Genomic DNA, 26,828 nt, shown 5'->3' on the forward strand with positions numbered 1-26,828 from the left:
AATGAACCTTCCCACAAATCCTTAAATATTTGTTCTGCCTGTTAAAAAACAAACTAAAACTATAGATCCATTGCTGTTGTTTGTAGAGTATATAAAAATAACTGTTGAGCTAGCACTAAATACACTTTCCCTAACCTCAGTGTATGTCAGTTCTAAACTTTAAATTACTTAAATTAAATCATTCACTTTCAAAGATTGAAATTTACTTTCTGTTTGTAGTGGAATATTCAGTTATGGTAAAGTCAAATACAGCATGATACATATTTGAGGAAATAATTTTTAATGTAATGTCACAAAAACTCATATAACAACCCATATCATAAACAATTCCAACCTAACTTAAGTTAAAATGTTACACTCATCAAATACCAAGCGCCTCTCCCAGCTAAACATTAGCCTGTACAGAGTCAATGTGATTAAAAACTCTCTCTGGTTCACATATACATAATCTGGAAAGACAGGATTATATTATACAAATAAAATATCAGGCCATCAATTGGAACTAGACAGCAAGAGCAAGGAGATCATTTTCTCCATAATCAGTAAAATTTCCCAACCTCTGAATAGTTTTGTTCTGTCACTTTAAATGTTATATATAAAATATACCTTCATGCCCAAACTATCAATACTAGTTATTCATTTGTTTTATAGTAAATAAAACAACTGCTGAAAGCTCCCTTTTCTTCCTTTGATTAATTGACTGACGACAGTGTAGTTCACTTACTTTTTTATACATAACTAGTATTTTATTTTCCTTAATATAAAAAGTTATCATGTTATTAACTTAGATTTAGTGACAAAGTATAAAAAAGCAAATTTGTAGCCTTGAACACCACCCCAAATGCTCTATTAATCAAACATTGAATTAACACCTTTCAGTATTACTTAGTTTTACTTTTTCCCGTTAATTCATTGCTTGATTTTGCATCACTGAGCAGATGAGAACTCACCATTGCCGTTATATAGAATCTGCATAGTTTCAAATTCCAAAGTAGTATATGTTGGATCTAAGACTTCACTGTAGTTTGCCATGTCTATGTCCAATATTGGTTCCGACAGCCTCATCATTGAATGGGAAAATAGTAAAAGAAAACTATTTGAGAGTACAAATGCAGTATGCTGAGATCTTCTCTGTTTTGCTGGCAATCAGTGATTGATAATCCAAGTTAACTGTAAACTGTGTCATTTATGTGCAGCAATGGGAGGAGCTGTAAAACTGCTTCTGCGTGCCATATTCTGCCTATATCTTTTTTTTTTTATGGTATACCAAAGCAATTCTTGTGATAATCTTAGAATGTTCCATAAACTAGTCTTATCAGAAATCATACTGGCTTGAATTCTTGAGTAAACTGAAAAGGAGAGCCAGCAGATGATTCTGTTCATTTTAATAACATAGTGCCAAATTCTGCCAACTCCCTGGATCCCTGCTACACAGCCTCTGTGAGCATGGAAGGCCCTAAATACATGCATAAGCACTGGGGTTCTTCCTGTAGGAAGACTCCATACCTGCATTCCCAATTCCCACCACAGCCAATGTCCTGAACAGGTGGTAGTGAATTGGCTGCACAGATGTGTTAAACCAAGCCACCATGTTAAGGGGAAGATTCCTTCTTCCCAACCCCTATGTTAAAGCCTCTTTATGCAGACTTTACAGAGAGGAAGGAGGTCAGTGGAATTTGGTCCATGAACAAGCTGCTTTTAAATTCTGTTTTACAGGATCCCCTACATTTATGAGGAACCAAGGAGTTAATTATGGAAACCCACTCTTTGTACAATACAGTCGCATTAAAGACTGCAAGCAGAGAACGATAAAACTAACTATGGGTTGGATGAATGGACTATAAAATGGATAGAGAGCTGGCTAGAGCATAGGGCTCAAGGAGTAGTGATCAATGGCTCCATGTCTAGCTGGCAACCGGTCACAAGCGGAGTTCCCCAGGGGTGGGTCCTGCGGCCGGTTTTGTTCAACATCTTTATTAATGATCCGGAGGATGGGGTAGATTGCACCCTCAGCAAGTTTGCGGATGACACTAAGCTGGGGGGAGTGGTAGATACCCTGGAAGGTAGGAATAGGATACAGAGTGACCTAAACAAACTGGAGGATTGGGCCAAAAGAAATCTAATGAGGTTCAACAAAGAAAAGTACAGAGTCCTCCACTTAGGAAGGAAGAATCCCATGCACAGCTATAGACTGGGGACCGACGAGCTAGGCAGCAGCTCTGCAGAAAAGGACCTGGGGGTAACAGTGGATAAAAAGCTGGATATGAGTCAGCAGTGTGCCCTGGTTGCCAAGAAGGCTAATAGCCTACTGGGCTGCATTAGAAGGGGCATTGCCAGCAGGTCACGGGAAGTGATTATTCCCCTCTATTCGGCATTGGTGAGGCCGCATTTAGAATATTGTGTTCAGTTTTGTGCCCCCCACTACAAAAAGGATGTGGACAAGTTGGAGAGAGTACAGCGGAGGGCAACAAAAATGATTAGGGGGCTGGAGCACAGGACTTATGAGGAGAGGCTGAGGGAACTGGGCTTGTTTAGTCTGCAAAAGAGAAGAATGAGGGGGGATTTGATAGCGGCCTTTAACTACCTGAAAGGGGGTTCCAGGGAAGATGGGGCTAGGCTGTTCTCGGTGGTGGCAGATGACAGAACAAGGAGCAATGGTCTCAAGTTGCAGGGCGGGAGGTCTAGGTTGGACATTAGGAAAAACTTTTTCACTAGGAGGGTGGTGAAGCACTGGAATGGGTTACGTAGGGAGGTGGTGGAATCTCCATCTTTAGAGGTTTTTAAGCTGAGGCTTGACAAAGCCCTGGCTGGGATGATATAGCTGAGGTTAGTCCTGCTTTGAGCTGAGGTCCCTTCCAACTCTAATATTCTATGATTCTATGAACTAGCATGTGTTTAATGAGCTACATCCAATTACTGGTTACACAGGATCTATCACAGGCTGGTTGGCCTTTTAAGGCAAGTCAGGTTCAGCTTTGGCTGCCATCAGAGAGTTATCCCCCGATAAGCGTGATGGAGAAAATTATAATGATGCCCCAGCTGTGGGAAATCAGGGAGACTTCTTAAACAAAACTGGGAACTCAGTCTAAGGGAGGAGACCCAGGAAAGAGGAGCAAGGGGAGCTCTCTTGACGAGACCTACAGGGAGCTTTGGGCTCCTAAGGGGGAGTGCCCTAAAAGAGGCTTGTACAGAACAAGGAGATCCCTGAGGAAAGCTGCCAACGTCCCCAGAGAGGGGGAAGTCATGGGAGAACCCTGCTGGGAGGAAGCAGCAGAGGGTAATGCTCTACAGAGCCCAGGAGGAGGAGCCAAGAAGCAGAGAACTTCAGTGTAGCCGAATATGAAGAGAAGAATTATTTGCTTAGATGTTTATTTGGACTTACAGTTGGATTTTTTGTTACCCCGGCAGAATATTCAACCTAGAAATAAGGCATACATTTTTAACAGTCAGGGCTATTAACGACTGGAATAATTTACCAAGGGTTGTGGTAGATTCTCCATCACCAGCAATTTTAAATCAAGATTGGAAGTTTTTCTAAAAGATCTGCTCTAGGAATTATTTTGGGGAAGTTCTATGGCCTGTGTTGTGCAGGAGGTCAGATTAGAGGATCACAATGGTCCCTTCTGGCCTTGGAATTCATGAATCTTCCCGTTTGGATCCCAGCCAACATGGCTCATAGACTTAAGGTCAGACAGGACCATTATGATCATCTAGTCTGACCTCCTGCACAACACAGGCCATAGAACCCCACCCACCCACTTCTGTAATAGACCCCTAACCTATGTCTGAGTTATTTAAGTCCTCAAATAATGGTTTAAAGACTTCAAGGTACAGAGAATCCACCAGCAAGTGACCCGTGTCCCCTGATGCTGAGGAAGGCAAAAAAAAAAAACCAAAAAAACCCAGGGCCTCTGCCAATCTGCCCTGGGGGAGAATTTCTTACTGACCCCAAATATGGCATACAGCTAAACCCTGGGCATGTGGGAAGGACTCACCAGCCAGACACCTGTAAAGAATTCTCTGTAGTAATTCAGAACCCACCCCACCTAACATCCCATCACAGGCCATTGGGCATATTTACCTCTAGTAGTCAAAGATCAATTAATTGCCATTAAAGCCACACTGCTAGGGTATCCCACAGACCGGGGTGCCTCTTTTACCCATTTTCATAGAGCTGTGTTTCTACTTATTCAGATTCTCTGCATTATTTGGCAGAGATGCACCATGCATGTCCCTTACTGTCTCATAGACTCTAAGGTCAGAAGGGATATGATCATGTAGTCTGACCTCCTGCACAACACAGGCCACAGAACCTCACCCATCCACTCCTGTAATAGACCGCCGACCTATGACTGAGTTATTAAAGTCCTCAAATCATGCTTTAAAGACTTTAAGGTACTGAGAATCCACACGCAAGTGAGCCATGCCCCATGCTACAGAGGAAGGAGAAAACCCCCAGAGCCTTTGCCAATCCCACCACTTCCTCTTTTCCATCCTGTTACATGGACCCCGGAGCTTGCAGAGCGATTTGTATTTTCTCAAGAATGGATGGGGACAGTAAAACAGTGTAGTGGGAAGAATATTATGATATCTATGTATTCTATCAAATTCTTGAGATTAGGATCCCAAGCATTAAAATGTTTTGTGTCTAGAAACATGAAAGACCTTCTCTCCTAACGGTCAGATTTTTAAAGTTATTTAGGTACATGAAGACACAGATAGGTGCCTACTGGGATTTTCAAAGGCTCTTTGGTGCCTAATTCCCATTGAAATTGCCTAGCTGTATCTTTAGGTGCTTAAATACTTTTAAAAATCAGGCTCTAAGAAAGCTGATCTACTTTTAGAATATGGCACATGGATTTCTGCCTTTATCTATACTTACTTTTCCAATACCGACCAATTTTTTAAAAGCAGATTTAGATTTTCTTGAAAGACGATTTGGGGGGAAAAATCTGTATCTGAACTAACACATTTGTTTAGCAAAATTCTTTGACTTGTTTTCATTATGCACTACAATAATCGGATGTTTTGTAAGCTTTTCAATTTGAAAGTGATTTTCAATAGTCGTATATGTGCAGTGGAGTAATTGCTAATAATCTAATTATTCACCAAACAGACTGACGGAATAAAACATAAACAACGAGAGTCCTGTAGCACCTTAAAGACTAACAAATTTCTGCGGGCATAAGCTTTCATGGGCTGCAACCCAGTTCGTCAGATGCAGCCCACGAAAGCTTATGCCCGCAGAAATTTGTTAGTCTTTAAGGTGCTACAGGATTCTCGTTGTTTTTGCTGTATACAGATTAACATGGCTACCCCTCTGGAATAAAAGATATTACTTTACATAGTGCAAAAAGGTTTAAATGTTAACTAAAATGATCTCTCAGTTCTGATGCCTAAACTTTTGAGAGGATTTTTAATTAAGGTGTGATATTTCTATAAATGGCCAATAGTTTTTTCACACAAAATTTTAAATTGTCCAAGAATCGAAAAGGGATACAACAGTAAGCAAGTTTTAGGCCACAAAATAATTTTATACAGCTAGGTTACAAGCTCAGAGCCCCAGTCCTACAAAGACTTAGGTATGTGCTTAACTTTAACGTGAGGAGGGGAAAGAGTCCTACTCCTCCTCTTCTGTCAGAGTGGCAGGCATCCTACATGACATCTGTTACTGAAGTCTCAGGACTGCACATCCAGCTGATGCATTTGCCCTCTTCAAGGGGAATTGTCAATAGCTCTTCGTACCTGAAGACCCATTCTTCCTGCTCCTTCTATCCTCATTCTCACTCCCACAATCCCCCTAACAGGCTGGGGCACAGGAAATCTGTCCTGAACAGAGCTCTACTAAATGAAATGTGTATGAAGTGACCAAACCCTGCCTTCCATTCCCTTCATCCATTCCTCAGTGAAACTGCATCAGTTCTGATTCATCAGAGCCTTCACTGACTACAAAGGAGCAGGAAGCACTTGATCCTTTCTATTTATGAAATTCAAAACCCCATTTAAATAGATTCCTTTTATATGAAAAAATACATCCCAAAGTAGGACAGTTATTTTATAGTGTTATTTTTATGTTTTTGTTGATGTGAATCACAATAAATTAAATCATATTTTCATTAAATTTTACATAAATGTAGATTTAGGCATTTAGCAGAGACATGACCTTTACAGTCAAGATACAATTTTGGGCTAAATTATCCTCCCATCCGGGATTCATAAACTCATACATGGATCAGTGCAAACTACCATTAATTCTACCTTGTTTCTTGTAATCTGACTAGTTTCGTCAGCTAATCCGGGTGTGATCCTGGGAGCCTTACCTGATTAAGGAGAGGAATTTATAATGGATGATCCATTGTCATTTGCTGGAACTCAGCCATCCACCCTGGGGTAAGTTTATAAGATATGGAAAAAAATTAGCATAACATATATTTGGTTGTAATTATGGAGTGAGATTCCATATTCACACTGAATAGCACCTTAGGCCTCAAAGTTACACAATGGGGCTACTTACATGTTTAAGGTTAAGTATGAGCATGAGTCTTTTCAGGATGGTGGCCTTGCTATGTAAGTAGCCCTACTGATTTGGAAAAAGAAAAAGGATTAACTCCACTGGGGCTCCTTGCAGAGAAAGGCACTACTCATTGTGAGAAACAGCGGCAAAATGTGACCATGATGTCATCCCAAACACTATATCAAAACAACCAAAATTGATTTAAATGACACATTGAGAAAGTTTAGTTGCAATAGTCTAGTAGTCAAATTTTCAGTCATAGAAAATGATTAGATTTGTATCATAGACAATTAATACACCCTAAAATTCTGAGTATGTAAAATGTGAAAAGGTTATCAGTGTTTTGGGCTGGATTCTAATGTGCACCAGGAACCAGAGGCGCTGAGATGCATAGCTTCAGATGATAGACTACAACCTTCAACCCACTGTCAGTCCAAGCTTTATAATGTTTACTAGCATTCAGACCCAAGCAGAGTGATTTTTTTCACATTATTAGATACCTGTATTGTTTTTCAAATTCTATATGACCTTGCAACTTGTAGCCTGAGATGCTCTTTCACACTCAGAGACAAGCCATGTACCTCTGACAGCAGAGAAAAATTAGCCTTAGATAAGCTGAAGTTTAAGAATGCCATGACTAGCCATGCTAAAAAATGCTCCTTTGAGATAAGTGATTCTGTAAACCAGAGTAAGAAATGTGATTTTAAAAAAAATAAATATCTAAGTAATTCTGAAGTAGAAAGAAAAGGTTGGGTTTTTTTTGTTTTTTGTTTTTTTTTAAATCTGAGCTCACTATCAACTGATAGAGAAAGCAGACCTATCTTATCTTTAGGACTATTAAACCTGCTAATTGTCCTGCTCCCTATATTAGATTTAATCATTCTTTCTGATCATGGTGTAAAATGGAACACAAGCTAATAAAATCAAGGTTATTTCCACAGACGTCTTCCTGAACAACAAATCAAACCACCATTGATAGTGAAAGCATGCCCTTAAAAGCAGCAGTTGGAAAAGCATATGTACAGTAATGTCCATTTGTATGTTTATTCCAGATTGACAAAGTCAACTAGGTCCCTAAAATAGTGTCAGTTCTGAGGGTAGTTTTTGCCCCAACTAAAGGCCAACTTGTGATTTATCAATTTGCCCTAAATCAAAGGCAGTGAGTCACAATCTCCCTCCCACTGGTCCCCACTGCTATGGGGAGGGAATAAATTCTGCTGTGTCTACACTCCATGCATCACATCTGCCAATGTTGCAGCACACCTCTGTTGGCCAGTGTGTTTGCTGGGGATGGATGCTTCATTCTGCCCCTTTCCATCCTCTTGTGAGGAGTGGACCATAACGATTCTGCCCTGCTTGCTTTTCCCCCAGGGCTGTGAGCAGCTGTATGCATGTCTTCTGTGCAGCCATGGAAGTGGGCCCACAAGCTTGTTCTAAAATGATACATTAATTCAGTGAAAGAGGCCAGATACAAAGTGCCTCTATTTATTTGCATAACATTTACTGTGCAAAAAGCAGCAGTGCAAATTTTCTCACCCCACCAGTGTGTCTCAACCCTATTTCAGAGTGACAGCCCAATCAGAGGTAGGAGAGAGTAGTCCAGTGTTCTTGCCCATGCAACTATTTGCCTCAATTGAAAGACAACAGGGTGCTCATTAATAACAATCAAACCACATGGTTGGTAATGTGGACACTTGCCCACTAGAAAGTGGATTCAAATCACCAACTCATTTTGCATAGGGAAACAGTCAAGGACATAATGTCTTTTGGTCACAACTGACCTGGGCTATATTAAGAGAGGTGACATGGCAGTAAAAGACTCTGCACCCCATGACCAATCCTCTCATCCTCAATTTCCTTATTGTCATGTGTTTCGCAATAAATTGGTACAGCACAGGACCTTCATCATGAATGTCACAGTGCCAGTTTGTCAGCATTTCAGTTTCAATTACAATGTTTAGGAAGGGTGTTTCCATCAAGGTTAAACATCCCGCATGTGCCAACAAATACATTTAACATAAAAAAAGAACAATGTGTGAAATTTCACACCAGTAGGGCCACCTACTTTAAAGAAAAATAGGAATCAATGCCTCATTTTATGCCCATTTTAGAATGGAACTCTCAATATAGGGTCATTACTACCTGTTTGTTAACTTTAAATCAGGCCTCAGTACTTCTACCCCAAACATAGTCATCACAACATGAGACCATTTTATAATAAAATAGTGAGAAAATCAATTAGCCGCTTTGTATAATTAATCAATGGGAAAAAAAAATTGGTGAAAAAAATCATGTTTTAATGGGTGGAAAATTATTAATCTGTACCACATATTTGGGTTGGATGTGGTAGCACCCTGATTTGATACAGAATTACAACCTGTTTTGTGAATAATAATTAACATTTCAAAGTTGTTTCATAGATCTTAAATGAGCTGTAGATCCAAGACATTACAGTATTACTTTTATTAGATTTGTGCAAAATAATTTTTTCTTGTGCATCAAACTACTATAAGGACTTCTGTGTTATGGCAGAAAAATGTCCACAGGCTTCTCTCAATTCTGAAACATTACTGAAAATGTGCAACACTACAATGCAAAAATAAATGTTTCGTAGACAAACAAGGATCAGGTTGGCCTCTGATCTGGTTAATGTTAAAGGAATTTGCAGAACAATTTGTGAATCATGGGGTTAAGTACAGAATAACTGTTTGCACTAAACTGATCTAAAGTAGAAAAAACAATGCAAGCTTCTTGATATAATGTCACCATTAGCTTAGTTTTGAAAGCATACAAGAAAATTTTATTGGCATTTGGATGCAGATGTATCCCATTTAACTTTGTATCTTCATTGTGAGTTTGTCCTAAAAGTTAGTGGTTTAAAAAAAAAAAAAAAAAAAAAAAAAAAAAAAACACACACACACACCACCAAAAACCAGAGCTAGTCACTGAATTTAATGAAATATTTTCACAGCACACCTATTAGGCTAGGCAGTAAGATTAGCTGTAACAACCATGCCAGGTGAAACAAAAGTACAAATCTTTGTGGGAAATAAATCTGTGCTGAGCCTATTTCCATTACATATATTTTTAGACACTTAGACCACCCTCAAGCATTCTGCAAAGGTTAGACACTTGCAGGTGTTAAACTTACTCTTATTTTCATCAGAATTGGTCATTCATTATATAAGATTCTATTGTATCACATGACAAAAATAAATAACTTTTAATGCAGTATGATGAGCTTTTTCATTTTGGAGTAACTGGAAACAGACTAATGTTTCATGTTTCCTAACTAGATGCTGAAACTGTCTTCACATTTCTACCTTTGGCTTAATAAAGAATTCATTTTAAGTTCTTTCAACTGTAACTTCAACAGTTATTAATAAAAATATATGGAAACCAAATAATCTGTATGATCTCTGTTAAGTCATATTTGGTTAACCCTTTGGAGGCTGCAGAGTCCTACTGAGCAATAACTTGACTGGCGGTCTGAAAAATGTTGCCAGCTAAATTCAGGGGGATGGTAATGTATGTAAATTTCATGAGATTTTTCAAAGCTGCTCCAAAGGGTCTTCGGTCAAGTCTGGATAGATACTACATATTCTAAAAGTTTAAATGTTTTATAAATTTTATATCAAACTGTTGGTTACCTTGTTATTGTATGTGACTGAGTTTTGGCAACAGCAGTATATAATAGTAACATATGTATATATGTGCAAGTGAAAACTATTACACCCACTAGGTAAGGTCAAGATAAACAAAGCTATCTGTTTTACCTGATTTTATTGATCACTTACACACACAAGGCAGTACATAGAATGTTTGTTAAGCAACAACTTGAAAAGTATAAGTCATGTTCTGAACTGGATAACTTTTTTTGCTACCCTCTTGCTGGTGTTTGATTCATTCATGATTATGGACTGGCTTGGTTTTCATCATATTTACCCCAGGATATTTACCCAAAGTTCTATAGAGGCTAAAGCTGTGAAAATGAACCTTTTTGCTGCTGCTTGTTCACTGACCCAGATGTTCTGCTACCTTCCATCAACACTTCATTGAAACCCATTGACTGTTAGGGTGCACCAGTCTAGCAGTTGCCTGAGCCTCTCTAGGACATTTGGCATTGTGACATTGACTGCTGCTGAACAATACACTTGCATGGGATTTTTTTATTCCCCAGCAACTTCTTTTCCACAATAGCAATGTATGCAGAATTATAACTATCTGTATTTAAGATGAAATGGTGATAGGACTGTGACTTTACTATCTCAAGGGTAAGGGCTGGTTACCTACCAGAGCCATGAAGATTTAGGGGGTGGGGGCAGGTTATTATTTCTCTCCTTTATCACCCTCATGTTTCAGTCACTCTCTTCAGTCAGAAAGATTTGGACACAACTCCCACCACAGCCCTTCCACACCTTACTTTAGCAAGAGTGGACCAGCCAGAGAGGGGTGCAAAGTGCTCTCTCTTTTCCAGGGCAAAGAGAGCCTGCTAGGGAGGGACGAAGCTCAGCACTCAAACCATTTATATTACCACTTGACCACAGAGTCAACTCAGGTTTCATACTTTCTTCAGATTTTAACCCAATTAATCACTAAGCACATTCCCATTTCTTCAGTTCAACAGTTCAACAGACATTTCCTTTACAGATTTATGTGAAGTATTCATACATCATTGTTTGCAGCATTAGCACATCCTATTTGTGTTTCACTTAGCAGCTAGAGCCCTTAAATGTTTGTCACCATAAAGGTAGGATTAGGTTCTCTTGAAAATAACAGAAGATAGATCCTTATTGCATTGACTACACCACCACTTGATGAGCTCAGCAACCACCACTCAATGAGATATTAATATTTTAAGTTTGTGACAAGGAGGGAATGAGAGGAAGCGGAAATGAGATAACTGCATATCAGCTGTTAAGGCTGAGAAACATTTGCCTGAGAATACCCATCTCCATTGCAGCAGGGGGGCAGGACAGGATTTGACCAGACAAACAACAATGCACACCCCTGGGTTCCCTCTGTGAAGGGAGGAGGGCATAGCCATCTGATGACAGGCTCCCATCTGTCCCACAGAAAAGGTCCATGAGGGATGTGGGGAGAAGAAAAGGGGCAGGACAGAAGTCCTCTCCTCTTGCAGCTGCTCACAGGACAGTTTGAAGGAGGTGACTCAAGTAACTGGCTCCCTCTTTCCCTTCACTCTAGGTTTAAGGCCATCTCAGGTTTGTGGCTGCCATTGCAAGTGTTTGCAGCTCCCCCCCTCTGTTATTTTGCCCAATAAATTCTAATGGATTTAGGACTGAGTAGATGTTTCTTTTTTGGCGGAAGGTCAGGAAGAAATTTTTCCCTCTGGATGAGATTGGCTCTGTGTGTGTGGATGTGTTTCCCTGTGTCGCAGGTTGGGCCAGGTTTGTTAGGACAAAAAGGATACCAACATTTGGGAATTGAATGGCGTTCAAAGCAAAACAAAAACAAATGCCTGGGCAGAGGAGTTAAGCATCAGGATAGACAATGATATTGCTGTTGTCACAATTTCTATCTTTTCTCTATGGCAGGCAAGACTGGTTTTAGGGAGTCAGTTTCTTGGGTAATCCCAAGAGGCAGGTGCCTCTGGTTTGTGGAGCAGTAGGGGGTCTTAAATTTCACACAGATTGATCACATACCCCTCATTTATAGCTACATTTGTATTTGTGCATGCTGTGAGAGGCCACTGGATTCAGCAGGTGGGCTAAACCCTCTGTATGCGTGTGGGGAGGGAGATCAGGCTGAATGAGCTGTTCCTCTTGTCCTGGTGGTTGTCTCACCTGAAGCAGTTTAACCTGGCCCCTGACCCAATTTATGTCCCCATCCCACACCCCTTAGTGGTTAACATCAATAAAGTTGCACCCTGCCACTTCATTCTATCTTGTGTCTTCATTCTCATGTGTATCCTGATCAATCATACATTTGCTGCTAACCCTATCTAGTGAGCCAGGCACTCATAGATAATTATACATTGGGGGAGGGGCATTTAGAGGAACTAGATTGTCTATTATAATATGTAAAGGAAAATACAACAGTTATGTATACCTCAATATCTAATATGTATTATTTAAAATACCTGTCCTTTAAAATCTGTTGTTTTTTATGTAATCTATGAAGTTTTTTTCTGTCTGGAAGCAGCCAAAGAGTTTTTGTGTGATATAATTTTGCAGTGAGCATGAAGTAGATCTGCTGAGTTATACTTAAATGACGTGATTGGTTCAGTTTGTTAATTATTTACTTAGATCAAGTAACTTATTCTTTTCTGATACACACTGAAAAAATTAATCAAAGACTCATTCTGGAGAATAGACTGAAAGAGGGGAGAGTTCAAAAGTAAGATTAAAAATAACTACATCATGGTATTTATAAGCAAGATAAAAAATCCTGGTTTAAGAATGTCTAGGTAATTAGCAGATTGATAATAATCCTTCTCAGCAAGCTTTTACTCATACCAGCTCATAATAAAAGTTTTATAGAGATGGCTAGATAACATTTACATACATCTTATCCACATTTACCTTGAGAAAAACAATGAAAGAATGTAATATCATAATGGGACACATTTTTCTTTTTATTTTTTCCCACAGATAAGTAAAACAACTTGCTTTTTCCTCTACAAAACAAAACAGATCTAAAAAGGTGAAAGCAGAAGAAAGTGGTTTTATTAGCCTCTCTAGAAGTTCTCTTTCCTGTGTGGTAAATTAATCATATCAAGTTCTATGATTCTGATAATTTATCCCTTGCAGAATGAGTTAAAATCTGTTCTAAGTAATGCTCCAAAATAAATTCAGTAGAATTATATTCAGTGTTAGTAACAATATAACTCTGGGTCTTATAAGATAGTCAATTTAAATCACTGAGTAGTCAACAGGATTCATTAGTTCCAGTTACTCTGCTTAAAATTTTTAAATTTTAACTAGTGCCTAAACTGACTCATCACATTCTTGCTTAAAGAATTTAATCTCACCACTGACCAATTAACTCTTACAAAAAACAACTGAAGTGCAGTTGTCAGTAATTTCAGAGCTTGTCCTTAGCTGGATAGTGTCTCTTATTTTTTATTATCGAGAAGATCAAAAATAAGCTTATAGTGTTACTGAGACTATAAACTTAAGGTGAAAGTATTGTAAAGTGATAGAAAATGGAAAAGTTTGTCACTTGAACAAAGGAACTACATGAAAGCAGGATGGAATCCAAGCAAAAATTTCTTAAATGTTTAGGACCAGCTTTTCAAAACCACCCTGTAGTTTCCATGTAAGCACCCTAAGTAAGTGTCCAGATTTTCAAAATAGCTCATTTCCCTAGTGAGGCATGTAGATACAGTGGCCTGGTTTTCAAAAAGGTGCAAAACCAAGCAGTTTCCAGTGCAATGACAGTTCAGCATTTTTTAAAATCTGGCCCTTAAAACATTGCAGTGCTTCCTAAGAAGTGAATGCACTTTTGCCAACCCCAAATGTTCAAAAATCATAAATCAGGTCCCAAAACACCATGAAATCAAAAACCATTAATATTCATAGAAAATGTACTACATTATTTGCCCAGAGCTAATAAATATGTAACAAAGTAATTTTCCTTTTCATCAGAAGTGTAACCTCAGCAAATCTATATTCTCTTGAATATTCAGAGAAATCTTGTTAACTTTAATGGATGTTATGAATGTACTTAGAAAGAACAGAACCTAGAATGCTCAACTTTACAATGTAAATATTTAGAAATCTCAATATGCATTTAAATGTAGTTGATCCCAATAATAAAATCAGCAAAGGTTTCTCTCTAAATGGTCGGTGGGGAGATGTTAGAAAATTACGACAACCTACATCACAGATTAATAAACCACAGGCAGAGACACTGAGACCCTGAGCTGCAATCCTGGGAACTTCACTGATGTGGAAACTGTGGTGAGAACAGAATAATGAACCAAAATCTACTCAGAGAAAACTTTTCAAAGCATCAATGTGACAATAAAAGAGTCAAAACATAGTGTTAATCACTGAATTACTGTTTGAATAGTCATGCTTATATATCCACTGATGTAGGCAAAGAGGTCAATTCCTTCGCTAGATGGGACATGTCACCCTACTGTCTGGTGTGATGTTTTGGACAACAGAAAGGGATATCTCCAGTCATTGGAATCAATATCCCCTTGGTCATACTACATGTAAGATATTCAGGTGGTCCCCATTACTGTAGTATTTGAGGACCTCACAATCTTTATTCTAACACCCATGTGCAGTGGAGAAGGACAATTATCCTTGTATTATGGATTGAGGACTGAGGCACAGAGAGAAAAAGTGTCTTGCCCAAAGTCACACAAGCAGAGCAAGGACCTGAAGCCATGACTCCTGCATCCCAGGCTAGTGCACTAATGACTGCAACATCTTTCCTCAGTTTTCCTTTAGTACTTCCAAACTACTGGCAATACACACTCAATCTAAAGACACTTGCTCCAAAAAACCTGAGCTTTGGGAAAAGAGTTTGCCTTACAAATATGGTTCTTCAGTTCAAACCAATGATGGACAAGCGATTTGTAATAAAATCAGAGAGTATGTCTCTCGGAATAAGTTTAATAAAAACCCAAGAGAAACAAGGAGATGCACATCAGTAGTTACAGTAAGTGATAGGATATATACAGATTGAAATGTGGACACACCGAAGTATGTATTTAACAGGAACAGTTTTCATCTAGAAAATAAAGTTATCTTGTTAAATGTACTTCCCCCTTTAGGAAAGGGAAAAAAAATCACAGCTAGCTAGTTTAAAGTGCCCCTGGCGGGACACCTAAAAATTGCAGCACCTGACATTTTGACAACTTTTGAAAATTTGTATGAGTATGACTATAACAAAACCATTGCATTTACTTCTGTAAACACATAGGCATTTAAAATATTCCAGATCTTTTTTTTGGAGATTGTAAAATATCCTACTTTGAAAAATGTTTGTGTGTTTTAACTTCCAAAAATAAGAAAAGTAGCAGAGGCAAATAATGGTCTAATCAGTAAGAACAGCAAAACTAATTTGTTTGCTTAGCAATCAGGAAGAGTTGAGTCAATAGGGCTTGAGCGCAAGAAAACTGAGATTATTGAGCCTAGTTAGGTGAAGGGAGGGTCACTAGTGAGTGAGTTAGTTCATGCTGATGTTTTATTACAAAAACAACATACTAATCATTCAAATAGTCTAAGAAGCTATAGCTAGACAGAGGGACAAAGAAAGAAGGGACAATAGGAATTTCTTTTGAGTATTTTTTTTTAAAACATAGTATGGACAATTTGGAGGGGGCACCACGACATGTGTTTTATAAATTAAGAAATACTGAAGCTAGCTCCAGTCTAGATTTAGCTTATCTACTTGGTTCTATTGTGAATAGCTCAAAGGCAGGCTTTGCTCTCAGCAAACTGTTACATGACAGCTGGTTTTGGTGATCCTTCCACCGTCACAGAAAAATAGCCTATAGAAAAAATGGAAATAAAAATACAAAACTTGGTGGTTATTCAGAGGCTGACTGCTAGAAACAGAAATTTAAAGAAATCTAAGGGCAATTTCTAAATTATTCTTATGAAATATTTACATTACGTTGGGCCCCAAGCCAGATCAGAGCCCTATTGAACCAGAAGTTGTAAGAAGACATGAAGACATGATCTCTACCATGCAGAGCTTAAAGTCTAAGGAAGTGTTTACAGTCTGAGAAATATTTTTGTCTGTTACCAAAAAAAGCAGTGAAGAGATTGAAGGATGGAGATGAGGGATGTCCAGGTTCCTCCCACCTGTTGAATTGAAGCTGAATAGAAGGAAAAAATGGTAGCCTTTAAAGTAACACTGTAATAGTCAGGTTGGCGTGCTGTATTATGTCATAGGGAGTATAAATTAAGTTATTCATTCGACATGGTGTGTGGAGTGTATGTTTTCCTGAGGATCTCAAAGGCAAATTCAATCAAAAAGAAGAGATCTGAAACTGCATCTTAGTTTTCAAAGACTGAAGATAGTGTTCAAGTCTCCTTTGGAGTACTAGGCACCTAGGCACCATCAGTCCTACATTTTGGATGGACCCAAAAGTTGGCGGTCACCCACCTGGCATCCACAAATCTAAGGTGTCTGTGTCTAGCTGGATCAAGTATTCATGGAAACAAATAGGTGTCTAACAATATGTTGGATTTGTATTAAACAGTGATAAAGGATGAAGAATTTTTCTGCTTAGGCAGGGCATTGTGGGTATGGATGATGCATTACATACATGCTTCTTAACTCTTTCCTAGGATTCTATTTTGTGTCTAAGAATTATGCCATTCTACCCCACTCTGCATGGATTATTGCTCCATTGGCTATTTGTGAAAACTTTCCAAGCATATGCGCATAAAGTACATAAGTTATTAGGATGGTCCTAATTTGGATGGACTGTCACGATGTCTCTGATAGTTTTTAATCTTCCATTAATCCTTCTGTGTGTGCTTCACACAGCCCCTACAACTTACCCACCAACTCACTCCTACCAGCTGCCTCTCACCTGATCAGCTGGAGAATGGAAATCATACATACCTCCAGCTACAGCAGAGTTACACAGACAGCAGCTGTAGTAGGAACTCAAGAGTAGAAATTGCTCCCAGCTCAGTGAGAGGATGTTCTTCAAACCTATGTGCAGGCCTCAGTTGGAGGAATAAGAATGAGAAGAGACATGGATCAAGTTTAGGACGGGAAGAGGAGGCCAGTAGGAAAATAAGGGTGTGGAAGAATAAAAAAAAAAATAGGGGATGGGGAAAAGGAGAACAGAGAGTGAGGGTCTGGAGGGAAATAAGCTTTGAAGGATCTCACAAAAGGAAGGAAGGGAAAAAACAAAACTACAGCAACCAAATAAAAAACAACAGAAGACACAGAAGGAGGATACAGAAAGAATAATACACACATGGAAGAGGATACAGACCTAAGGGGAGGAGCAAGAAATAAGGCCAGACTTGAAACTTGATAAATGCTTCGGGAGGGGCAGGAGGAGATGGAGGGAAAGGAAGATAAATGAGGACTTACAAGAGACAGGGTCAGAAATATCACAATAAATTAGGGTGTCTGATGGAGAAACCAATAGGGCTGAAGGGATAGATACATGAAACATTAACAAGGGGCAGCGAGGAGGCAGGAATAAATATTTTGTCCAGATGGAAATATGATGCTACTAGTAGTTACCCAAAGTTATCTATTGAGGAGAACTGAATGGTTGTACACTCACTAGATCTGCACATTTGTAAGATATATACATGTTGCATGTTCTTGTCATGACAGGGATTAATTTTTTGCCACAGCCATGATTTTATTTTTAAATATCCCAGTGATATTTTCCATTGTTGTATAATACAGGCTGAAAGTTGATTTTTAAAAAATGGTCAGTGAACAAAATCTTGTGAATATTCCAATTGACAATTAATCCAGAATGATCCATTAAATGGCAGCATTTTGACCTCGGTTTGAGGTCAATGCAATTAAATGCAAATGATGCTGTTATTGTAGCTGACATGAAATTAAACAGCATAGCAAGATATGTTATCTAATGAGTCTAGATTGGGGCTGTTTTATTCTTATGCATGTTTAGCAGATTCTGCAGTTAAGCAATGTGCACTTCAATGGAGTACACTCTACTTGTAAATTCAACTTCAGAAAACCACTTATTAGAACTGCAAACAAAATATATACCCGTAACACTTCCTACTTTCATCACTTCCTCCTCCTCAGAGCCACCCTCAAAAGAAAAAGCAAACTGCAACAAGTTCAAAGAGTGTTGTGCAAACAGAGTTAAAGAATAACAGACAGTTGTTATACATAGTTACATGGTTATTTGGACAGAAGATGGCATGTTTCAAACTAAATACTTGAGACACATATACTGCCAACATAACTAAGTGCAGCTCTGCTGATGTCAGTAAATGGATATTTTAGGCCTTGCACCAGCTACAGTCTGATCACTCACCTCCTATTAACATCAGGCACTCAGCACCTCTCAGTATTGGTCCTTAAAGAAAGAAAGAGCAAGTGCAATGCATGTCATGGTTGCAAACTCCTTGCAACTGAAAAGCAACATGTTAAATAAAGCTAGATAAATAACGAAGACTGAAGTTTGGAGAAGAAGCTAGTCATTTCTGGGTTGAACTTTCTCTGAGGATTAGCAGAAGATTTTGGCAGCTAAAGGAGGAAAGGACTAATGCTAAGGAAGCAGGTGGCTCAGTGGGAACCCTCATGTGGCAACATGGAACAGACATAATTGGGAGACAGTAAGTGAGTGCACATTCCTTCAGCAAGTCGGTTGCCAATCCCACCAGCTGAGATAGCCAGCAGCTTCTTCACATGGCTTTTCCAAGGGCTTTCAAAAACTCTGGAGAAAACACCGATGTCAAACTGAGAAAATGGAATAAGACTTTAAGTGGGGATATTCATGGTTTTCAGGAGCACCTGGTCATCCTACTAGCATCCCAACTTCAGCCTTCACACTACACGCTCAGTATCTTCAGGGGGAGAGCCACATGTGGATCCATGGCGGGAATGATAGTAAGTTGTCCAGCTTCTAGAAGCAAGTAGGTTACTGAAGCTATACAGCAAATAATCAGGGTTCATGTATTCAAGAAAGAAAAAAAAAACCTACAGAGGGCATTAGAATCAGTTCAGTCTGCATGGATTATGGAGGTCTGGTAGTTTTCTAAGGCCCACCTTGATAGCCAATACTAGTAGCCAATTACAGTAACAAATGCTAAACTACAATTTTTCCATGTTATACAGACCAACTATGCTGCTAACATAAAATCCTGCTATTTCATTTGGATTATAGAAGCTAAGAATGCAGCATTTCCACTCTGGTATCAAGTTATAAAGGCATTGCTGAAGATTAATAAAGAAACTTAAAGAAAATGGTTAAGTCATCACACAATGTTGTCAGATTTTCTTACACTTGGAAAAAAAAGGTACAGAATTTATGCCATGCCTTGAAATACTATCTGGAAGGATTAGATGTAGTGAAGAAGAGGCAAAATATTTTTAAAACCGCAGAACTGTTGACACAGAGAAAAATATGAAAAAAAAGAACCCCTGCTCTTTTGAAAACTGTAATGCTTAGGTGCTGGGCAATCTACATTCTGAAACCGGATTTGTAGTAGTAAACCCTCAAAGAAAAGTAGGATTAATTTATACCATGTACAGAAGGTTTATAAATTTATAAAGTTATCAAGTTAGATGATAAAACCATTTCCGTTCTTTTCAAAGATGAAGGGCCAGTTTGTGATACCTCTGAGTAGTACCTTACAGCTTGTGTAGTCCTACTACTTCCAGTGGGACTGCTTCTGGTGTAAGTTAATATTCAGCATGAGCAAGGGCATCACAATTTGACCCTATGTGAAAAAAATATTTTGAAGCAGTAGTACAGTGTATTTATCAGCAGTTTTTGAAAAGAGAGAAAGGACATTCAGATCACTTCTAAATTTCTGAATAATCAATTCTCGTTTACATACTGAAACAACCATCACAACAATAACCAAATCAGAATAGGTCAGTTTTGGCCTTTCCTAGTAATAACAATCCACTAGGTTTGGCTAACACAACCTCCTGGCTTAAGTATTCAAAAACTTTTTATTTCACTAGAAATCTTATGCACCATTCATTGTTCTCTCCCCTTTGGAAATAAATGACTCCAAGGAAAAATCACATCTGGCCACTAGGGATAAAAATAGCCCCTCTTACTTGGATACAACAGGACTTCAGTCAGGAACAGATATTCTTACAGTCTAAATTGTAGGGCCGCTGAGACACTATATTCTTTATTGATCTGGTAAACTGCAGTGCATGCAAAATAGAAAGCAGTAAAATTATTAGCCCATCAGTGCTCTCTGTCCTCAGAAGTGAAGTCGCTACACCAATATCCCAGATTGATTTAAGCACTTTGAGAGATCAGAGGGGTTTTATTTAAGAGTTAAGATATAAAGTTAATTCTTTGCTGCATATTTTCATACATAGAGCATGTACCATTTGGGTAATTGTGGGGAAAAAAAGTAATAGTTGTAATAACACAGGCTTTCCCACTGGAGTCACTATAAAGTCGCATAAAAATCATCAGCTGTACCAAAAGGAAGATAAAACCGAGAAATGGATTTGCTCTTTAAGTCCCTCTAGGCCTCCTTCATGCACCCCCTCTTATTTATGCAAGGTAAATTAGTCTCTCCATCATCCATGGTTAGGAGAAGTTAGAATCTCTGTGGAAAGCATGCACTTTTTACATGCCTATTTGATTTGTACATTTTGAGAACTCTCTTACACACCTAATCCTATAGCCATTAGTAGGGCAATAAAAGGACATAAAATGAGTGAACAGCAATAAAGTGATCATATCCCAGCGTGTTTACTTAGTTGTGGTGCTTAATTACGGAGACCTTCGTACCTGGCGATACCTGGAGCTCAGCATCACTGCTAATAATTCTCCTCTGCCTCAAATTCCAGTGTTTTTGCTAGGACTTCCAGTGTCGTTAAAGGCCCAATTCTTCAAACCCTTATTCATGCAAATCAGGCAAATGGGACAACTCATATATAGGAAGATATTATATTAAAGATAGATTTTGGAACAACGCTGCAGTGAACATAACAGTCCCCACTACCTAAACTATCTCAGTCTTTCTTTTTTTTTCTTCTGGTCTCTTACTGGTAAGTGGTGTACTTCACATCACCAGGTGGAGTTCTGAATCAGATGAATAATTTGTTTTCTCTTTTCAAAATATTTTAAGGACAGTTGAATTCAAGTTTTAAACCAAAATAGTGGGGACTGTTCTATTCACTGCAACATTGTTCCAAAATCTATTATTAACATAATATCCATTGCTCTATGATTTAAAGGGCTATACTCAGCTATTAACTATTTAGGTTCAATTTCCCCACCTTCACTTCACTTCACTGTTTATAATATCTGCTAGGAAGCTTTAAATTAAAGTTCTTTTCTTTCCAATTCTTAACAATTTGTCAGATATTGATATTCTAGATTAATAAACTTTAAGACCAGAAGGGATCATTAGGATAATCTAGTCTGACCTCCTGCATAAAATAGGCCATAATATTTTACCCTGTAATTCTTGTGTTGAGCTAATTAAGTTGTGGTGGTACTACAGCATATCTTTTAGAAAGATGTCCAATCTTGATTTAAAGATTACAAGTAACAGAGAATCTACCAAAATCTACATCCTTTGGTGAGCTGCTCCAATAGTTAATTTACCCTCACACTAAAAACTTGCACCTTATTCCAGTTTGAATCTCTCTTCCCATGGACAAACTTAGTTTGTCTTTTTCTGGAATACTTCTTTCTTCAGCAGTATCATTCCTGGTATAGTTTCTGATAAAATCACTTAATTTCAACTTCACTCCACCTTCCCTTCATGATTCCTTCTTTCCTGCCCCATCTCTTTCTCCCTTTCTTTCCTGCCCTGTCCCTCTCCTTCCTTTTCTCTTTCTATTAAATTAATACCCCACTTTACAAAAGCCCATTAAAAATTAACCATGGAGCTAACATGAAATTCAAACCATTGCACATTCACTTTAGTTGTATGTTATATCTCTTTTCCAGCACCTTTTGGCAGTCTTGCCTTTTGGAGAAGAGACCATATTAAAATAAGTTTGTACAGCACCTAGCACAGTTGGGGCCTCTAGGAGCTACTGTAATACAAAGTAGTAACAACAACAACAAATATAACACTATTTGGGAATCAGGTAGAATTCAGGACTCCTCTTGCATATACTTCTGAAAAGGAGTGACCAGGCAAAAAACTTTTGTATCCCTTTTCTCACACCTCCTCACACAGTGGAATTCATGCTCCACAGGTTCTGTGTGGCCAAACCTTTTAAGGATATGTTCCAAAGTAGGGCCTGTGGTTAAGAAGCACAGTCCACATATTTAGCACACACACACGCTAGCTTCTTTATACAATCTCCCCTGCTGAGATTACTCATGATTCTAGGATGTGTATATTTCTCAGCAAGGGCATGTGCAAAGGGGGTCAAATAGGGGCATGACTCCCCCTCCCCCCAATCACCAGTAGGGACAAAGAACACCTCCGGTCACAGGGTGGTGGTGATGGCTCAGCAGCGAGCAGACAGCTCCTCCGGCCCCCCAAAAGAGGTCAATTTACATTCCTGCACACAGCACTGTTCCCCTGTGCCTAGGCTGTATGTGCACTACCAGGATGTCCTGAAGGTACTCTTTCTAACATACTTCAGCAGCTTTAATTGCCAGTATTGATACAAAAATTGTTATCATACACACAAACCTTTTCCCAAATCCCATAGATAGGGTAGATGATCTGGGTAAAACCCAGGGAAGATGCTGGTAGATATGCAGATGTTTTAAAAGCCTGCTTCTGCTGCCCTTACTCATGTTGAGTAGCATGTTACTCTGTCAGTATGTATTACTCAGTATACTTGAATAGTATCTTCACCAGTTCTAGAGTTTGGCAAATATTAAACTAAAAAGAAATGTTGAATATGTTACTCAACATATATCAGTTTCAAAGTCATCAGATAATATATTTGCTACACACAATTCATCCAGAGCTACTATGGATTGTTTTAAAAGTTAGATGGTTTCTTTGATGGAACCACCTTTCAGACTTATATTCCTGTTCCTATGCTGGAAGAGACAACTGCTGGATCATCCATTCTGCAGCAGTGTGACAAGATTTTATTTAATCTTTCCCAAAGCATTTCTGCTAAATATTTATTCTAAAGGTACTTGAATATTTCTTGTGATAACAATTACACAGTTTCTACTGGGGCTTGAAGATGGGAATCTTCCTATTAACTTCAATGGGCTTTGGCTCACTCTCTTTTTTAGCTAGTTATGCTGTTTAACTGGCTTTGGAGTTTTCTGTTGTTTACCATTTTTAACCTACATTTTTCACCATTATACTTTAAATAAATTATTACTTGTTGACTAATGAGCATAATTAACCCCCATTTTCTTTATAACACCTTTTCATATATTTGGAGACAGCGATCATGTCTCTTTTCCATCTCTGGAGTAAATATGCCCTGTTCCCTTATCCTTTCCTTAAAAGTCATCCTTAGGACCTTATAAGGGTTTTTTGTTCTTTTTCTGAGAAGACTCTAAACATGCCTGTCTCTTTCAAAATGTGGTGATCTGTAATGAATGCACTAGATCAACTGGTACTTACAAGTACTCAGAACAGCTTAATTATCTTAATTGGTTAACATGTATTTGTCCTTTTAATATGTAAGCAATGACACACTACAGGCTGTGCATTAATTAGCAAATATACTTACACTTTGGGAAATCATGTGATTGCATAATACAGCCAACCTGTTGCAGACAAGGTCAAAATTTATTCTGCAAAAAATCAAGTCTGTTTTTCAGCCAAATTTTCAACTTTTAAAAGTTTTCCAACTGGCCCAACCCTAGAGTATGTTATTGTGCATCTAACATGGTTTGTTGAAATAAAAATAATAAACCTCTCCTGCCTCCCCATGTTATTTATGCAGAGCCCAGAGTAAAATATTGTGCATAGTTTGGTGTACCACCCTAGGAGGCACAGTGCTTCAAAGGAGGAGAAAATGAAAAATGGAATATGAGAGAAAATGCTGCAATTGAAGTGGCACTGCTTGATTGGTTTTATTTTACTGAAAGGGGTGCTCAGGTTTCAAAGGTTTGGGAAACACTGGGCTGGTCAAAATCAACGTACTTTTTGTGGATATTCCTTGTGTATTCACAGCTGACTTACTCTATAACTTGCAGTCTTTTGTAATAAAAATAACAATCAAGCGTGTGTTCGATTCAAAATATGGATCTAGTTTGCTTTAGTAGTCTCCACTCCCTGTCACAATATGCAGTATGAAAACAGGCCAGATTCTGTGCTGTGTCTCTCAGACAGTGCAGACACAATGTGCTGCCTAGACTGAAGTGGAATCATGTATGTAATTCTGTCACCTTTATGCCTCCCTAATTCTGGATTGCTCAGGAGAATCAGGATAAAGTGGCTAAGGGGTAATCAGGACAACCAGGACAAATTAAAAGCAGTCTTAAATTTCAATATATTATTCATAACATTAATAATGTTTGACTGGCAACAAAAAATGAAACAGATTTTGTTTTGCAGCTCATTAGCATAAAGGAATTCTTTTTAAAATTACAGTATGCATACATACAGTAGCTTTATTTTTCCCTACACATTTGCCCTGTTATAACTGTTCACAGTTAAAATGAAATGCTGACAACATGTATCGTAGCTAATCTTAACAGCAAATATTGGCACTGGATTCTTGTGTAGGCAGATGTATTCACATAAATACTTTGTAATTTTGTGAATAATAACTTGGAGTTGTATATTTAAATGTGGTGTAAGATTACATGGGTGTTAAAACAATAGCAATGAAGTATATATAAGAATGAGTGCTAAAAACATTAAAGTAGGACTATATTTATTTTTAACAATATATGCAGTTGTGCAATTTGGGCTTGTGAATATTTTATGAAGGAATCATGCTTTAAATTCTGCACATCATTCTTTTTAAAAAGAACATAGTTTTTATCAGCATAAATGGGAAAGTGTGATATCCAGAATTTTATATAAAGTTAATATATGTACTTTTGGGCTCTCTGTTCATACAAGTATACAGGAAAGTGTGCATTCAGGTAAGTTTTCTAGGGTTATTGAATTTTTAAAACACTAATTTTATTGGTCAGCAAAGTAGTATTGCCGTGGATTTAGGGAACTATGTCTAGATTGAAAAAAAGAAACACTGGGGATAATTCTATGTTGTGGGTGATTTCATTAATATTTTTATGGGCAGCCATTGGTCAAGAAAGACCACAAACTGTTGGAAGCCACTGTGCAGAGCACTTCAGAAAATGAATATGAAACAGAAAGAGTACTCTTTATGTCTGAAATACAGGCCTGGTAAGGAATGTCTTATACAGGACATTCTTTCACTACAACTATAGATAGGGAAATATGAAATATATTACAAAATAAAAATAGTGAAATTAGACATAAATGTAAGTTCTACCCAAAACTTGACAAGAAATCTCAATTAACTGGAAATGACTAATACATTTGTAAAAGCTGGTATGGATAATTCTTAGGGCTCAGCCTAGGATAAAGAATAAATATCTATATCCTGAAACCAACATTTGGGAAGCGTCCACACTAGCCTTTACAACATCACTCAATTAACTGGATGTAAATATATCTAATGTAGATCTCCCTATGAGAAGAGCCAGAGTAATCTTTTTCTGGCCACGTATGGATGTTCCCTTCAAAGATAATGTATCCAATTAATAAATCTACAATAAATACAGGAAAAAGAATTCTAAAGAATCATTGTTGTTCCAAGGCTGGTTCAGACCTATTTGAATTAAACAGGAAAGATTACTTTTTTCTTACTGGACTAAGGCTCATATTTCTTTTAAACTGAGTTATTATACAACACATCAAGTAGCAATAGAAATATCACATTGTAAATGGCCATTTGTTCACCATTGAATTCCAGATGAGTTAACGATAGATAATGGCTCACAATTCATATGTGACTTGCTTTAGCAATTCTCTTGTATATAGAAATTCAAACACACCACATTAAGCTCTTGCTATATGTGATCAAATGAGTTAGCTGAAAAAATCAGTACAAAGAGCAAAGCACTTGATAAAAAAGGAACTGACATGCTTAAGAAACCCTTATATAGCATTGATTATTGTAACACATCCGTTTTATTAGGATCCCCAGTTCAGAGATATATTGGAAACAGAACCAAAATCTTAGTGTCAACATCTAACAAGCTTCTTGAGCCAAAGACAATTAACCCTGAAGTAATTACAAAAGAATTATGTCATTGTGATATCTGCCATTTTGGCCAACACCAAAGATTGAACCAGTGACCTCCAAAGCTAAAAACATATCTAGAGACTGCTTGAGTGGGAGAGACAGTCTAGCTACTGCAACAGACTTTATATCCTCTATGGATTGGGCACAGAAGGGGACACTTACACACAAACTGGTGGGTTATACCAAGAACATAAAACAGAACAAGAGCAAGAACACTGACCGAATACCCAGAACTACTAACTGTGGTATGTAACCTATCACTTAAATCAGCTTCTGTACCAGATGACCGAAGGATAGCTAATGTTATGTCAATTTTTTTAAAAGGCTCCAAAGGCGATCCCGGCAATTACAGTCTGATAAGCCTAACTTCAGTACCAGGCAAATTGGTTGAAACTATAGTAAAGAAACAGAATTAGCAGACACATAGATGATTATGATTGGTTAGGAAAGCGTT

General features: G+C 38.1%; 1 protein-coding gene across 2 annotated transcripts in view; it reads right to left on the reverse strand.

Moving 5' to 3' along the window:
- HNF4G (hepatocyte nuclear factor 4 gamma) overlaps positions 1–26,828 on the reverse strand; it is a 72,581-nt gene that overhangs the window by 19,269 nt on the left and 26,484 nt on the right. Inside the window, exon 1 of one of the 2 annotated variants that reach the window (XM_067553590.1) lies at positions 951–1,073. The exons of the other annotated variant lie outside the window; for it this stretch is intronic. Within the exon in view, the coding sequence (XP_067409691.1) occupies positions 951–1,068 (118 nt within the window). The 5' untranslated portion in view covers positions 1,069–1,073. Of the gene's footprint in view, positions 1–950; positions 1,074–26,828 lie in introns of those variants that run through there. 2 annotated transcript variants of the gene reach the window in all.

Source organism: Emydura macquarii, unplaced genomic scaffold (genome assembly GCF_026122565.2).
Source record: "Emydura macquarii macquarii isolate MOO-44397 ecotype Brisbane River unplaced genomic scaffold, CSIRO-AGI_Emac_v2 contig_1477, whole genome shotgun sequence".
Classification (NCBI taxonomy): domain Eukaryota; kingdom Metazoa; phylum Chordata; order Testudines; family Chelidae; genus Emydura; species Emydura macquarii.